The sequence below is a fragment of the Calonectris borealis genome, chromosome 13 (assembly GCF_964195595.1).
Source record: "Calonectris borealis chromosome 13, bCalBor7.hap1.2, whole genome shotgun sequence".
NCBI classification, from domain to species: Eukaryota; Metazoa; Chordata; class Aves; order Procellariiformes; family Procellariidae; genus Calonectris; species Calonectris borealis.
Window position 1 is genome coordinate 3901855 of NC_134324.1, and position 15935 is coordinate 3917789.

The 15935-nt window shown below is 35.7% G+C and overlaps 1 protein-coding gene across 1 annotated transcript in view; it reads left to right on the forward strand.

Moving 5' to 3' along the window:
• Nucleotides 1–624: 624 nt before the first annotated feature.
• The window catches only part of KLHL4 (kelch like family member 4), a 47265-nt gene continuing 31954 nt past the window's right edge, over nucleotides 625–15935 (forward strand). The window contains exon 1 of the mRNA XM_075161960.1: nucleotides 625–1354. Coding sequence (XP_075018061.1) covers nucleotides 936–1354 — 419 coding nt within the window. The 5' untranslated portion in view covers nucleotides 625–935. The remainder of the gene's footprint in view (nucleotides 1355–15935) is intronic.

Genomic DNA, 15935 nt, shown 5'->3' on the forward strand with positions numbered 1-15935 from the left:
TTTTGCTGAAAACATGTTATAGTGTACACTACCAAAAGAAAGGTGTTTTCTAAAAAAAATCACACTCGTTTCACCATCCGTGAGAAATTAAGAGCAGGATGGCAAAGGGTGTTTACACAGGCACTTAGCCAGGAAACTGTGTTTTCCACAGATACAGTCATTCAGGGAGCACATCTCTGCTTTTCATGAGCTCCCTCCCTCTGTTCTCATACCTCTGTAATTATATCGAGAACCCTATCTGTAGGTGAGAAAATACATACAGTTCTGCACAATGTATTCAAATGCTGCCTCTTTCCTTTAGGTAAGTGCTACCACACTGAGGCCATTTGTAGGAATTTTACACAGCAAGATAAACAAACCCCTTAAGGAAACACATGAACTGCAAGATAGTTTCACAGTGAATCATTACCAAAAATCTGCGTAAGAAGACTATAAAAGAATTCTCTCTAAATCTTCCGTGAAATGCAGCATTGCTTATTAGCAGGCTTGGTGGAAAACCTCATGAAATAGAAAGTCTTGTCACTTTATTTGTATGTGCTTTCCTGCATCTTAAGTTGCAGCTTAGGATCCCTTAGGATCATGTGAGGCTAGGTTATATATTAGCGAGCTGTGCTATAGTGCTGTGAGTGTGTAAGCCTAGCAGCTGGGTAGTGTTATGGTTGCTGCTTTCCTGTGCTAAGCTGATTTACTTGTTTAAGGTCTGACCTCATCATCCTGTCAGTATGGATTCCCACCTATACAGTTAGCAGCAGCTTAGCATCGGCTTGAAGAGCTTGCAGTATATTAATCAGAAGAGAGAGGGAGAGAGCTACCGGTATTTGTTCTTTTGTTGTCTTTTCTTAAGAAGAGGAGTTGAAACACAAGAGATAACAAAGAATCCATTTCCTTTCTAAAAGAATAGGCTTTTGTCTTTTTTTTTTTTTCCCCCTGAAAAAATGTCAGTATCTGGAAAGAAAGAGTTTGATGTGAAGCAGATTCTGAGGCTCCGCTGGAGGTGGTTCAGTCACCCCTCGCAAGGCTCCACAGGCACGGGGGGCTGCCATCAGCAGGAAGGATATGAGCACAGAGGGACACCGGTTCAGAACAGGTTGAAGAACCACTCTCGGGACAGAAATGGGCTGAAGAAAAACAGCAGTCCTGTCCACCACAATATACTGGCACCCGTGCCAGGTCCAACCCCGGTGCACCACCGATCTATTCAAGCCTGGCATCAACAAAATCTCATAGAACAGCTTCGATCAAATGAGGATATTCCCAAAACAAGCACAGAGGAAAACTGTGTCAAAGATTCAAGTAAAACCACACAGGAGTTGCAGATGATCACAGAAGAAAATTCAGATGAATCTGCAGAGAGGTAGGAGTTTTAAAGTCTGCACTTAGAAAGCCATACTTCTATCCAAGTTATTCCCTAAAACTGTCTTTGTTTTTAACCAGAGTTCCTTACTGCATTAGTCTTACTTTATATATGTGCACACCCACACTCAAATGAATAGGAACACATTCACATTAAAAAAAAGAATAGGAACGTTGTCATGAAATTTTGCTCTTTGCTTAATCATTTCATCATTTCATAACTATTCCATAAAAATAAAATCTGCCAGTTTGTCAAATTTTCTCTATTACAGTTTACAGCATATTTATTTCTCTATTACAGTTTACAGCATATTATTTTTTTTTGTCTTGATTTATTATGTTTAAGTGCAATGAAGAAATGAGCCTTCTGAAATATTGTCCTCATTCTGACTTTATCAATGGGTGCAACTTTGACAAATGGGAACTGCTGGAGGTGCACAGTCTGTGTGGTTGCCATCGGTCTGCCAAATTTCTCACTGCTTTTTTTTACTGCCTTCTTGACAAGTATAATTAACCTTGAACTAAGTGAAAAGGAAGCATCATTACTTGCTTTTTTTAAAGGTTTATATGAAATCACATTACTTTCACAGCTTGTTTAGTATACTAAGAGACAAATACTTTCTGCAAGGTCAGGTGAAAAAACATTACAGCTATGAGATCTTAAAGGTGTAAGCACAAAGGAAGAGCTATTTTTAAGATGTTAATACAGAGAAGAAAATATTAATACCAGTTATTTGATTAAGCATGCCTTCCCCCCCCCCCCCCCCCCCCCCCCAGAATTGATGTCAGTATTATTAGCTTGTACAGCAAGAATTTTACCCCACCTTTACCCCACTTGGATTCAAATTATGCATTTATAATGTGATTATTTGCACCATTTGATGAGATTGCCATCTTTGGCAATAATTTAGGTTTCTTACATTGTATTTAAATACAAATCTGTCTTGAAGTTATAGTTTCTCTCAGTAAAAACAAAGCTGACAGCTTGTGTATTTTTAGGAGTTATTATTTTTCAAGTTGTACATCTGGTATAGGGAACATCTGCAGACTGAACAGAAAAAAAATGCATTCCAAAATGTCATCTTGAAAACAGTACTTCTAGTCAGTGTGTACTACATAAAATCATTACAGAATAAAATCAGTGAGGTAGGAATGTGGTAGTTCTGTATGTTTACTAGTGTACTAGTTTGTAATGTGTAAGAAGCATATTCTTAGTATAACTTGTTTTGAATGACAGTACAAATTTCCTGAAAAAAAAAAAGTAATTTTAGGCACACCTTAGATTTTGAAGAAAAATAAGGAACACTGAATAATCAAAGTAGGATCCTATATCAGGTGAAGAAGAAGGTAAAAAAAGCATAATTAATTCAGTTTGGAAGGTAATTGACATTTTCTCCAGCTATATAGAAACTTTCTGCTAAGACCTCATGAAGTTTTGTGCCTTCATATTAATTCAAATTTAAGTTCTCTTGTGCTGTTTAAATTTGCAGCTTTTAGAAAAGTTTTGGGAATGTATATATCTTATAAAGTATCGTTATATTCAAATAAGTATATTTTCTGTAAAGTTATCACAGTAAAAGCTTTTTATGCATGTTGTAGGGTAAAACCTATCTTACCATACACCTTAAAAGGCTGAATGTGTAAGAAATTGTTTAGAAAGTGATTCATGACTATGAGTTTCTCTGTAATTAAAATTTTATTTCAAGAAATTAAAATAGATCATTAAAGACACCTTAACGTAGCTCCAACTTCTTAAATATGTACCAACAGAAATCATTAAGCAAATCACCGTTCTCTTCCCCTATAGCATCCAGCACAGGCCACACACAAATTAATGTGCTAATTGATTGGGTAGAAATGAAATACTGAGAAGAAATAAAGAGAAGCAGCCTTATATCTATATCTATATCTATCTATGTCTAGTTGCTGGATATATTTTCATCTCTTCAGAACAATGCCTCATCTTATACCTTTGAAATCATCCTTTTAAATCATTTTGGGCCTCCTTTTTCTTTAGAAATTCTATATATTAGCAATCAATTGTAATCAATGGGATCTGCCAGTAATTAACACATCTGAAAAATCAGGCATTTGCAGGATCCCCTGAGTCCATCTTCTTACACTATTAAAGCCTGCATAATGAACTACACAATTATTGCAGCCATATGCTCTTTCACATTCATACCTGAGGACACCAAAGACAATCTCATACAAATTTGCCTTTTATTCCATAAAAGGAATCGTGTCTTCAGAGTGGTTGTCTCTAATCCAGAGAGTTTACCTCTGCCTGTAGAAGTCCCACTTCCAGCTAGACTGTAAAGCAGGACACTGCTATATGTCACTTGGACATTGAAAGTAGCAGAAAAGGATAGAAAAACAGGCCAATACCTCAACCTTGAGCAGACTATGAAAGCAATTTCTACTAGCAGCTTAATGCTTCCTACGAAAAAGCTTTGGAAACATAAAAACAATATGCTCAATTTCTTCAGAAAAACTTGAGATGTCTTTCTCTAGAAACCTCAGGACTTAACGCTTTCAGTGATACAGACATAGCACCCTGGGGTTTGATGAAATAAGGCTTGTTTATTGAGGAGGAAAGGTAAATAAGAAAGTTCCAAACAACATGGAATATACTGTCATCAATACACTCGTTTCTGCTTTCTTCAATCTTTTTTGGTACTCCTGTACCCGAATTAAATAATGCAGGACCTAAACAAATGCTTCTGCCCTACAGGCTTGTTCCTGAATGATATCCCATAACAAGTGACAGCAAAGTAAATGAGGGCTTAAGTAACCAAAGTTAATTAGTTTTGTAGTAACAGTTAAGTTGTGACCAACCAACAGATAAATAAATTGCTCATTGGCACAAGGTTAAGTAAAGCCTCCCAGTGTGCCTGGGGTCTGTCTTATCCAGTGTTGCTACGGGAACATACTCAACAGGTATCAAACAGTCTTCTAGAAGCATCTAAAATGATGGGCCTTGACCTGTTATAAGATACTTATGGAAGTTGCATCTATAGTTTTGAAAAAAGCTGAACAGTGGCTGATGATACACATTTCATTGACCTAGTCTGATTCTCACCGATCTACTCCTTGAATGAGGATTGGGACCTTTTCACAGGTGAAAAACAGAGAAACTAGCTAAAACCTGTATAGATACCAAGTTATTTTGTTTATTTGTATACCGTATTTCCCACTATAAAATACAATGGTATTACTGGGATGGTCAAGAAAGCTAAACCCGCAGAATACGGCCATGCAAATGAAGAGCAAAAACCTTCAAAGATTTTAGGTTTGGCTTAAAGTAAGTAGGAGCTTAAGTGAGCTCTGAAAGAATGCATGGTAAGTAAACTGTGAATTACTTCTACCCACCCATGGTTGTGGGTTCTTGTGCACTTTAGCTAGTTGAGGATCATCTCTGATCTCTTCTAACTGTCTGGAATCTTTTGAGGTTCAGGTTCCTCTGTCAGGGAGACCTTGAAGCAGTTCCATTTTTTTCGGAGAAAGTGATCTGGCAGTGGTCCATAGACATCAGCAAAAACTCAGAGGATTTCGTTGCTAGATTTTGTTTGACGGTTGACAAAAACTTTGCTCTTGTGTGGAACACATGAACATACACTTGTGCGCACACAAACTGAAAAAGCACTGATACCTCCTAATAAGAAGAATCCATGATATTGAATTACCTTGATTACTTCCCTTGATAAAGTTTGGACTCACAGGCATGACTGTATTGACCTTTCAATATGAGCACTATGCCTAGTATTTATTAGTATTATGCTACATTGCCTCATCAATTTATGCATGCTTGCTAGGAGATATATTATGATTCTATAAGTGTACTATTGAAGACCATGTGTGCTGGTAAAGTATGTGTGTACCTCTTTTCCAAGTTGCCCAAAGGCAGTTAGATTTCAATAATGAATGTAGCATCCATACATCATTTTTCTCTTAGGCATTTTTTCTAACTATATGGCTGAAAAATTGCTGACAAACTCTAGTTTGGTTCATAAACCCTAGTTTTGCTAAAGATACATGCTTTCTAATTTCCCATATGAGACAAAATATACTTCTAATTAATTTTAATAGAGTCTTTTGATGTCATAATCCAAACAGTCGGTACTGATGTACATGGAAACAGATATTTGGGAGCAGTATCCTTTTAATTGAGGTAGCACATTTTCTGTAGTGACTATTTATGATGTTCAGTTATTTTGATAGTTTATCTTAAGACATGAAAACTCACGTAGTTGTGCTTTTTTTTTTTTTGTCAGCCATATGGAAATAACTAACAGACCATTTCCCTTACTGTCTCTGACATATACATATGTACACACATATATACACATGACTAGTTTGGATATTATCCCCTATATGAGGGTTTTCCCTGGAGTTCTATTTTTATTTCCAGTAGCAGATAACAGCCTTGGCTCACATCCCAGTGTGAAATAAAGGTACCACAAGGAAAAAATACCCCTTTAATTGTTGCAGTATCCCATAAGATATTGAACAGGTGGAAATGAATAAATCAGTGTGCAGTGCCTGACCCCAATTTCTTGCACATACAATGCCATTTTTTTGGTTAGCTGTCATGTTTCCTTCTCCTGAGCACTTTTTTGGGGAGAGCCATTACACTACATATTCTTCATGTCCTCTAACGTTTGTAACAGATACTCACTGAAATGATGTCTGCTTAATTTTTCAATACAAAAGATAATTTCCAAAAAAGAAAACAGGTGATAATTTTGCTGGTGAAAATGGAACATGTGAATTATTCTATGAAACCACTGCTCAAACCAGATTGAGAGGGTTTTTTTGCATTAAGAGTACAGTTCTGGGTATCCAAATAAGCAGAGTCCTACCACTGATTCACAAGAATGATAATGAATGAAAATGCATCTAGTAAATGGAAGGACTACAATGTATCCTTTGCAGAGAAGATGATAAAGCGCTGCATTCAGAGTAGTACATCATGACACTATTTTCCCCTCATGAGTAAGAATTCAGTTTCATGAACCATCTCTGATGCCTAAGGCAAAAGTTTAGAAATGATTATTCCTAATCTTACACAGCAGCAGCCTTTAATTTTAAATGAAAACATAACTGCTCCAATTTTATTTTCAATGATCTTCCAACATTTTTTAAAAAATCTTTAAAAAATCTTAACTTTAACAAATTAAAGGTTTGCAAACATAGTAAAGAATACTGGATATCTAGTCAGATGGCATGTCAATCCTTCTATGACAAAGCTGGATCAGCTATATTTAGGTGCTTCCTTGGTTTTCTGTAGTACAATTTAAGCTCATTATTTCCTTGATCTTTCCCCCCATGGATATAGATAGCATATTGTTCCCCTTATTCTTTTTATTCCCACACTATTCTTCTTTACAGCATTTGTTTATATGTTTGAAAATTGCTATAAGTCTAAAGAGCTGCAATTCTTGCAATTTTTTTTCAGAAGTCCTATGCTAGACAACGATGATAATCGTCATTGCTCTCCTGACTTTCTCCAGCATGTCTGTCTGTACTTGCAGTACTGTGGTTAGATCTGGACAGGTTCTGGTTAAAGCCTGGCAATTCTAGTGAAGAGGGCAGGATTACTCACAAGTCATTCTGACTAAAAATCTGTTTGAATATCCTGCTCAGTGTTTTTTTTTTTTGTCAACTACATGGTGCTATTGCTTATGCCTGGCTTGTGATTCACATGAAACTCCTGACCCTGTACCAAAGACCTGTTCCCTAACCATCTGTATATTTTGCAGTTATTTGTTCCTAAATATAGTATTTTGCACAAACAAATTCCAACTTATGTTTATCAGATAATGTCTGCAATTTGCTGAGTTAATATTCAGTTCTGATCTTATTTAGCATCTCTGATTTACTGATTTAATATTCAAATCTGATCCTATGCTCGAGTATACTTGCAGGTCTTCTCAGCTTGGCATGATCTTCAATTGTAATAAAGTTCCTATCAAAGCTTTCTCTTTATTTCCTCCTCCTGCCTAGTAATTTAGAAAATTTATGAAGTCATAGTGGAACTTCAGTGAAAAGTTCCTTAGGGACCCAGTTTGATTTAGCTTCCTATTTAGCAGTGAACCATTGATAATTACTTTAAAAGTATGATTTCAAACCAGTTTCGCATGCGTTCCATAATGGTTTACTCCAAACAGTACTTCAGGTTGAACTTAGTACTATCTGATATGAGACAGTGTCAAATAATATTCTCATGTCCAAGATATAAATGACAGCTACTTCTTTTCTGTTCTCCATAATGCCTACTACAACCTATTAATGAAGGACTTCAGTTTATTTTGACATGTTATTCTTGACAAATTCTTGCTGACTGTTAGTCTTCTCTTTTATTTCTAAGTGCTTAGAAATAATAATTATATTACTTTTACACTGGAGGATCTGGCAAGAAGTAAGGGAGAATTTTGCAGTTTCTTTAATACTTAGAACAATTTAATATATACTTTAGCAGTGTATTTTAAAAAGATGGTTTTATGCCGGTCTTCTATGGGTAACCAAAATGCTTCATTGCTATCTCAGGGACAAGCAAAAACTAATTGTCTTCTAAAGATGACTTTAACTAAAGGTTAAAATATGAATTTGAAACTGGAGACATTTGAAATGGGTTATTTAAGATATTGTAGCTGATCTCACTCACTCTCAGAAGTGATGCTTGAACAGCTCATGTGGCCTTTCAATGCTTTAGCGCAGTGGAAGAGCAGTTTGCAGCAGGGGAGCAAGGTGATGTTCTAGGCAATGATGGTTGATGAACACCCCATTGGATCATCAAGGTGCTGCATCTGCTAGTGCCAGAGATTACTTTAGTTTTACCTATGAACTGAACAAAGGTACATGTAGCACATGAAATAATTAGTGACATTAAGCTGAATTTTAATAGCATTTTACTGAAATTCACTCACAACGGGTTGAAAAGAGATAGGTGAGAGTAACCAAGAAAATTTTCCCTTGATATCAAATGTTTGCTAAGTGTAGAAAATTCGTGAAGTTACAGTAAGTGGCATTTGATCCAAGATTAAAATCTAAGAGGAGAATTACCTTTTTCCCAGAAGTCAATAATTCACAAGGAGAGATAGGACTTTTTAGGCAATGTGCAAATGTAATGAACAGTGACCAATGAAGTCGTTCTGACTAAACAAATGCTGTTGCCTCCTACAAGAGCTCTTGGTACAGAAATTAAAATCAATATGTCTCAAAGGCATCCTCAGCAGATTTTATTCTTACTTTCTCCTTCTATTATGACATCTTATGAGGAACTTGAAAAGGCAAAAACTATGTGAAATTAAAGTGGGTTGAAACAGTTATTAAAAAATAAAGGAAGAAGTAGGTTTGTATTTTGAAATTAATTTTATATTTAGCCTATGGGAGGAGTGGATATTTATTCAAAAGATTTTTTTCATAGCTACATGAATAGAATCATAGAATAATTTAAGCTGAAAAGGTCCTCTGGATGTCATCAAGTCTAACCCCGTCCCCCTACGCCCCACTAAGAAGGCTATAATGAGAAATAATATGGCTTACTAAAAACACACGGTAATTTACAGGCTTACATTTAACATGCATTGCTTTCAAAGATCAATTATTACAGGCAAGGGAAAAAAATACCATTTAATAGTAATTTAAGAAACTAGGACAATTCTATCCATTTCAAAACAATTTCTTTATGATTCAATTATCTTCTCATTTCCACTCCATACAGCTTGCTCTCAGCAAAGACAGCTGTTAAATTACTTTTTAAAGAGTTATCACTATTCTTAAAATCACTTCTTAATGTCTCCAGAAACAGTTAAGGAGATGATTAAACACATGCGACCAATGCAGAGCAGTTTTTACAGACATACTGAGCATATGCAATTGTAAAATCAACAGGAAATTGTACGGTTGTTGAAGCATTCTTGGAAAAGGGGGAGAGAGTTTGCTTGATTTGAAAGTTATAGCTAGACAGCATTCTGAAAGAAAGGAACAATTTATTTTCACTGTTGTTTTGTGGCTGAATTGTTTACTTTGAACTATTTGAAATACTGTAATGAGGAACATTACTAAAATCTTTCACATTTCAAGAAATAAAGGGGCTTGTTTGTTATAGTCAAACAGCTAAGTTAGCCCAATATATACCAATTTAGTTTAGCTCCTTTCATTCTGCTAGAATAAAAAAATGATATTATATTTAGAGAATGACTATATCAGGTAATAAGATAAAGAATATGGCTTGTGTATGGCATACCTGTAGGTATGCAGGCTAAATGAATAAAAAAAATAACGCTGAAGTACTGTCAGTATTCACAGAAAAAGCTTAAGGTAAGTATAGGAAATAAACTTAAAAAATAATCTCTAAAACAAAGCTATAACAAAATTTCCTCCTCTGTGAAATCAGATTCCACCTCAGTGACTCTGTCGTCAGCTACACTGGCACGAGGACTTCTCACACAGCTCTGACAGCAAATCTTCTCCCAGTCCACCCCCTCCTCTCCTTTTCCAAGCAAATGCTTAATAGTCAAAACTCAATTCAAAGCTAATTAAAATTGATAGAACAAGACCTTAGAGCCTGGCTCTTTCCAACAATTCTGCCCATCCATTAATTATTAGCATAAAACATCTTTCACTTCATTCCAGTAACTGTTTCCATTCTATACGATAAGTCAGGATATTTCACTGAAAGTCTGTCTGCTGCTCACAGGTAACAAGAAGGAGAACTAAAAGTATTGAAAGGAACACCTACCTTGTAGCCATTACTTCATTTGAGGTTGAAATATATGATATGGTATCTAAATGACTACAGTTTAAAAATGTTTTGTCAGGAAATAGGCACTGTATTCTCATGCTGTGTTTGTTTCTCATGTTTGTTTAGCCTAAACCCATTTAGGCTAAACAAACATATTTATTGGAAAAGAAAGCAGTGTCTGATAGCTGATTCTTTCTTCAGTTTGCTATATATATTTTGAAAATCTTTGGACAAGAATCTAGATATCTTGCCTGTATATTAACATTTGATTTAATCAAATTCAAGCTCTCTCAGCCAGGTTCTAACTTTTTAAGTGTATGACTTTATGACTAGTTGCATTAGGATCTGAAAATAAATATCCATGGGTTAGGCCTCTGATTTGTTGCTTGCTTCTTATATAAACCCAGAGAAATCACTTAGCCTCTTGGTATCACACTTTACTCATGTTAAAGATAGCATTTGATACCTAGCATTTGTGTCCTAGGGACACAATAAAAATCAGTGTTTTCAAATATCAGAATTTGCCTGCGAACTGCTACTAAAATGCAAAGTGGAATGCACGTACATTATGATTGATGCATTGTGCTATATAGTTGCACAGTTTATCTTCTCGTGATAATAATATCACAAAAATAAAAGTCTAGTACTTTAACTAGAAGTTTTGTTACAATAAGCAGTACAGACCACCAATATACTTATAATAAAATGTTTTGAACAGTAAACAAAGGGAATACATTTGATAAAGTGGACAGCCACTGTCACCATTTGCTATGCTTCAGTTTCCCTGATAAATTAGAAGTCAAGAGAAAGGGAGGCATTCTTGCAAGAAATGAGCATTTTCAAAGCCTGTTCATGTTAATAGAAGTTGAGAAAATGAAGAACCTTTTTGAACTGGGCGAATATACCTTGATTTAAATGGAAATTGTGAGCAAACCACTAAGAAATCCTAGGAGTTGGAGAAAAGCTATTTTAAGCTATTACATATGGTTTGCGTTGCTAGGGAAACCTCTTTTACAGTGTTCATTTAGCACAGATGCTCAGGAAAGCTCTGTGACTCCATGTCATACCATTTCAGAATGCTCCAGAATGTGAAGAAACAGAGATGCACATATACACACATGCAGACAAAAATATCTCTGTAAATTTATCTTAGTCATGTTCTATGTCTTTGGTAGAAGTTAGTTCTTTCAATTTCTGCCATGACCATGGTGATCAGTCAAAAGCTTTGTAATTAAAAAGCTCTGTTTCCAGACTGAGAATATTTGTTCAAACATTACCTTCAGTTTTAATCCATTTGGGTTCATAGTTTAGATAGTAATCTATTTAAAGCAAAAGATTTGCCTTTGCCATATACGTAGTGAAAATGCAAGGAGAAAGACCAGCTCTGGTGACACCATTTCTGGACCATTCTTTTGACCCTGGGGCAGATGTGACTTGCCAAAACAGATCATATAACCTGCTCCGTGCAGGCTTCACTGCCACAGTGTTCTGCATTCTCCCTTTAGCTCTTTAGTGCCCAGGTAGGTGACAGCCTGGAAGGCAGCTGCAGTCTGCCATGATCAGAGACACGCCTGCCTCTCTGTTGGGTGGGCAGGAGGGCCCGGACCCTGAGCGTGCCACTAAGCATGAAAATGCATGCTGCCTTTCCTCTTCTTTTTCAGAGCGCAACAGCTCCCGAAATTTAGCAAACGTAGGATTTGAATTATTGAAAAATAATTACTCTTTCAAATTTTGGAATATTTCCATCTCTCAATTTTAAGAGACCTTGTTTATAATTTGGGGAATGGCATATTACTACTGTGTACCATTATCCACTCTTGGTGCACTCTTGGATCCCACTACGAAGAGGGTGCACCCTCACGGTCTATCCAAGCAAATTACTTCAAAATTGCATTAAAACAATTCATGAATTCAGCAATGTGAATTGTAACCCCTGTGCAGGATGGACCTGTAAATACATGCAGAATTGCATTTTGGGGACATGTGTACATGCAGTCACATAATGGATATATAACTAGTCCTATAAGTATGCTGCAAACTCAGGAAGCGGCTTTTGAGAGTTTTTTTATTGGATCATATGGTATGCCAGGAACCAGTATTTTGAGTACTAAACTTCTAAGTACAATGATTTGTAGTTTGAACCCTCCTCAACAAAAGAAAAAAAGTCAACAGAAAATGTTTTTTTAAGAAAACATTTTTTAGAAAGCTAAAAATTAAGCCCATCTATGGATGTGCTATTGAAGGCACCCCATAATGTGCTACTAAAGGCACTTGACTTTTTCAATCCAAAATACAAAGAATAAACCAAAAAGACACTTGCTGATAAAGAGGAGAATAAAGATATACTCTGAACAGAAAATATGGTGTTCTACAGTTTGAAATTATGTTTATAATGGATATATATTGATCTAACCAAACATTAGTAATTGTAGAACTTGCGAGTATTGCCTATTTGTAAACCATAACATTATTTACATATCAGAGGGTAAAGTAAGAAAAGAGATAGCAGGTTAGAGATTAGTAGGGTCTTAGCACCACCAAAATAGCTTTAGGCTAGGTAGGAAAGAGGCAGAAATTGATTCTTGCTACAAAGTAATTTAATTGGAGTAATGAAAACCATCAGTTATTTTGGACATCACAACTACAGCTTTCTGCAGAAAGTTCTCTACTTTGTCCAACACACCGGAGAGTTTTGTGCTTCTTTTCTGGGTCATGCAGTGTAATTCAAAACATATGTAAACACTGAACTATGATTGTATAAAGAGTTTTAAACCAAACATACATAAATATCTTTTAGCACAATACTTTGTAAAAAGCATTTAAGATTGAAATGCTTGTTCTGAGTCATGATTTTCATGACTGTCTCACAGAGGACATTCACAGAAGATTGCCTTCAGGCTGGTCATTCAGTTTACAGAAAACTAATGTAAAGCCAGAAATTCCCTCCTATGCCATTACTTACACTTCCCACCCCCACCCCCTTCTATGTGCTAGTACAGAGGCTTAAGATGGACTTTTGATCTTTCTGTCTGAGACGCTTGACCTAGTAAAATCATCCAGCAGTACGGCCAACTCAGTCTCTTGATATATCGTGTCATAGTGGATTTACAAGCAGTGTAAGGCAGCTTCCTGGGAAGTCACAGCGTTGTGATCATGCAGGAGCCAGACTGTTCAATCAGAACATAATGAAGCCATGAGAAAAGCGCAGAAATAAGCAAGGTTGTAAGTCAGGACTAATTTTTTGTCTTAATTTGTTTTTTTCATTCCCTTAAAGGATACCAGATTCATCTATAAAAGAAATTTACAGTGGCTTGGTGTTACAATATGCCAATAAAGTTGCTCAGCATGAAGCTCCCATGGGATGCCACAAAGCAGTAGAGCTCATTGTGCCTCTTACTTCCTCATTCAAGATGTAGCTCAATGACTAATTAGCTGTTTAAAGTTTCATTATACTTTTTCACTTAGTGTTACAGTGAATTCGAACCTGAACTTAACACAATTAGTAAAAGAACAAAGTCAGGGCTGGAAGGACAGTTTGGCCTAGTCAGTGGAGCAACAAAGCTCTGATATGTTTACTAGCAAGCTTTTATTCTTCATCTGGAATCTGAAATTATTTCCTTATATATTTTAAACAATACATCAGGTTGATACCTCATCTTTGAATTTTCACAAATTGTTTTCTTTTAACTCTCTACAGTTCCTAAAACATCCTTTGTTGTTCCCCATATGTCAAGCCATTAAGTGAAAAGGCTGTTATTTCACTTTAACTGGCTACTGCTGTGACATTTCGTAAATCAATTGATGATAAAAACCACAAATTTTTACCTTTTTTCTAATAAATAGCTTTAAATCATAACCATATTTTTAAATAATTTTGGAGAATAACATAGCTGAAATGGGAAATTTCTGATTTCTAGACTCCTAACTTTCTCATCTGTTACTTTTTTATTCTATAAACTGATGCTGAGGTCTTTCGGTTTTCCTATACCCCAAATACTCTCTCTCAAATGCAAGACCAATTTCTAATGTAGATTATTTGGAGGAAAGACTTGCAATATATTAAGGTGATCTGTGCACTCATGGCAAGATTGAAAGGTAAGACCCCAGCAAAAAAGGGTCCTGACCCAGAAGCAACATAAACATAGTTTCAGCTTTGACTGTTCAATTTAATACATCAAATTTCAAACTGAATTTGAAGGGAACATCAATTTTATTCGATAAAGAGGTGTTCAGCAGACAGTGTCTATCAAAAGGTGAGCAGGAAAGGCTGACCTACCCTTAAAACATTTGATTAGCTCTCAGTTGATCTTCTCGCTGGTGGAAATATGGTCAGTAGGAACACAGTAGAATATATGTTATGAAATTGCACAAAGATTAAACAACTAATAGCAGTTTTCTACAGTCATAAGAGAAAACTGTGAGAAACTGAGCAACTTCCCAAAAGAGAAGCTAGATCATAATAATTTCCAGAGAGGGGAGCATCAATGCTTTCAGGACAACCGTAAAACATTTAGATGGTAACAGATAAGTGTTTACATTAATCTACTTAAAGCCTTTTTACTCTCCAATTGAAATAATCATTAAGTATATTATTACCCCTTTCCTGTTTTTCAAATTACCAAGAGTCATAGGATCATAAGATCCAGGATAATTTGGGTTGGAAGGGATCTCAGGAGGTCTCTAGCCCAATCCCTGCTCAAAGGAGGGTCAGCTGTGAGATCAGCCCAGGTTGCTCGGGGCTTTATCCAGTTGGGTTTTGAAAACCTCTAAGGATGGAGACTACACGACCTGGTGAACAGTCTTAAGGCATATCTTGTAACTTATTTTCACTGAAACAATACAGATTGCAAGCAACCTAAATAATCAATTCCTCCTTCAGGAGGCAGAAAACAAATGTAAGGAAAGATTTGTTTTTTTCTATCAAGATTAGCTAGATAGCATATTATCACATGCTTCATTTAGCTATTTTTATATTACAACCTCAGCAAAAGTTGTAATACATATTTTATTGAATAAACGTGATAAAATTGCTCTGTTATTTTTTGTAAGATCACATTATAATGCAATTTTGCCTCCCTCCAGCTAGAACAGTGAATAGTACAGGCACTCAAGGAAAAAATCTGTCATAATAATACCATAAGCAATATTTTCTGCAGTTCATATCAGTTCCACTTTACTTTTCAGCCTTTCTTTATTTTTCTTTTGATTTCGTATACTACTTTTATTTAGATTTCATGTTTTTATTCCAATTCAATTACAGTGAGCTGATGTTGACACAGACCCTGGCTTGTTGGAGCAATTATCACTATTATCTGCCAGGATAAATGCCAAGTCATCAACGGCATCAAGGGTACAGGTTTTCTTAAGACATATTGTCTCAAATAGTGTTAAATACACTTGATACTGTAAAAAAAAACGTAGACCTAATAGCCTATCTGTGAAGATTGTAATGACAATTCTCTTTCTATCTTACAAAGATGCTACAGACTCATGAATAGAGGTTTCCTCAATAAGCAATTATTTTAAGTTGCTGTCTCAAAAACCTACTTTTCTGAGGAAGCATACTAGATGTTCAGTGGATGTTAATTTCTGACATTAGCAAAAATGCATATAGTAATGAATACTAAGATATTTCTCAGATATTATAAAAGTGAAAGTCAGTGACCAAAGATAAGAGCAAGAGATAAAACACAATAGTCTATGTAATTTATAACATTAACACTTCCTTTCAGTATATATGGGAGCGTATTCAGTGTATGGTGTATTTATTGTGCTGACTTCAAAGCAAATCCACTCAGTTGAGATATGAATAGAGCAGGCCAAGTTATTTAAA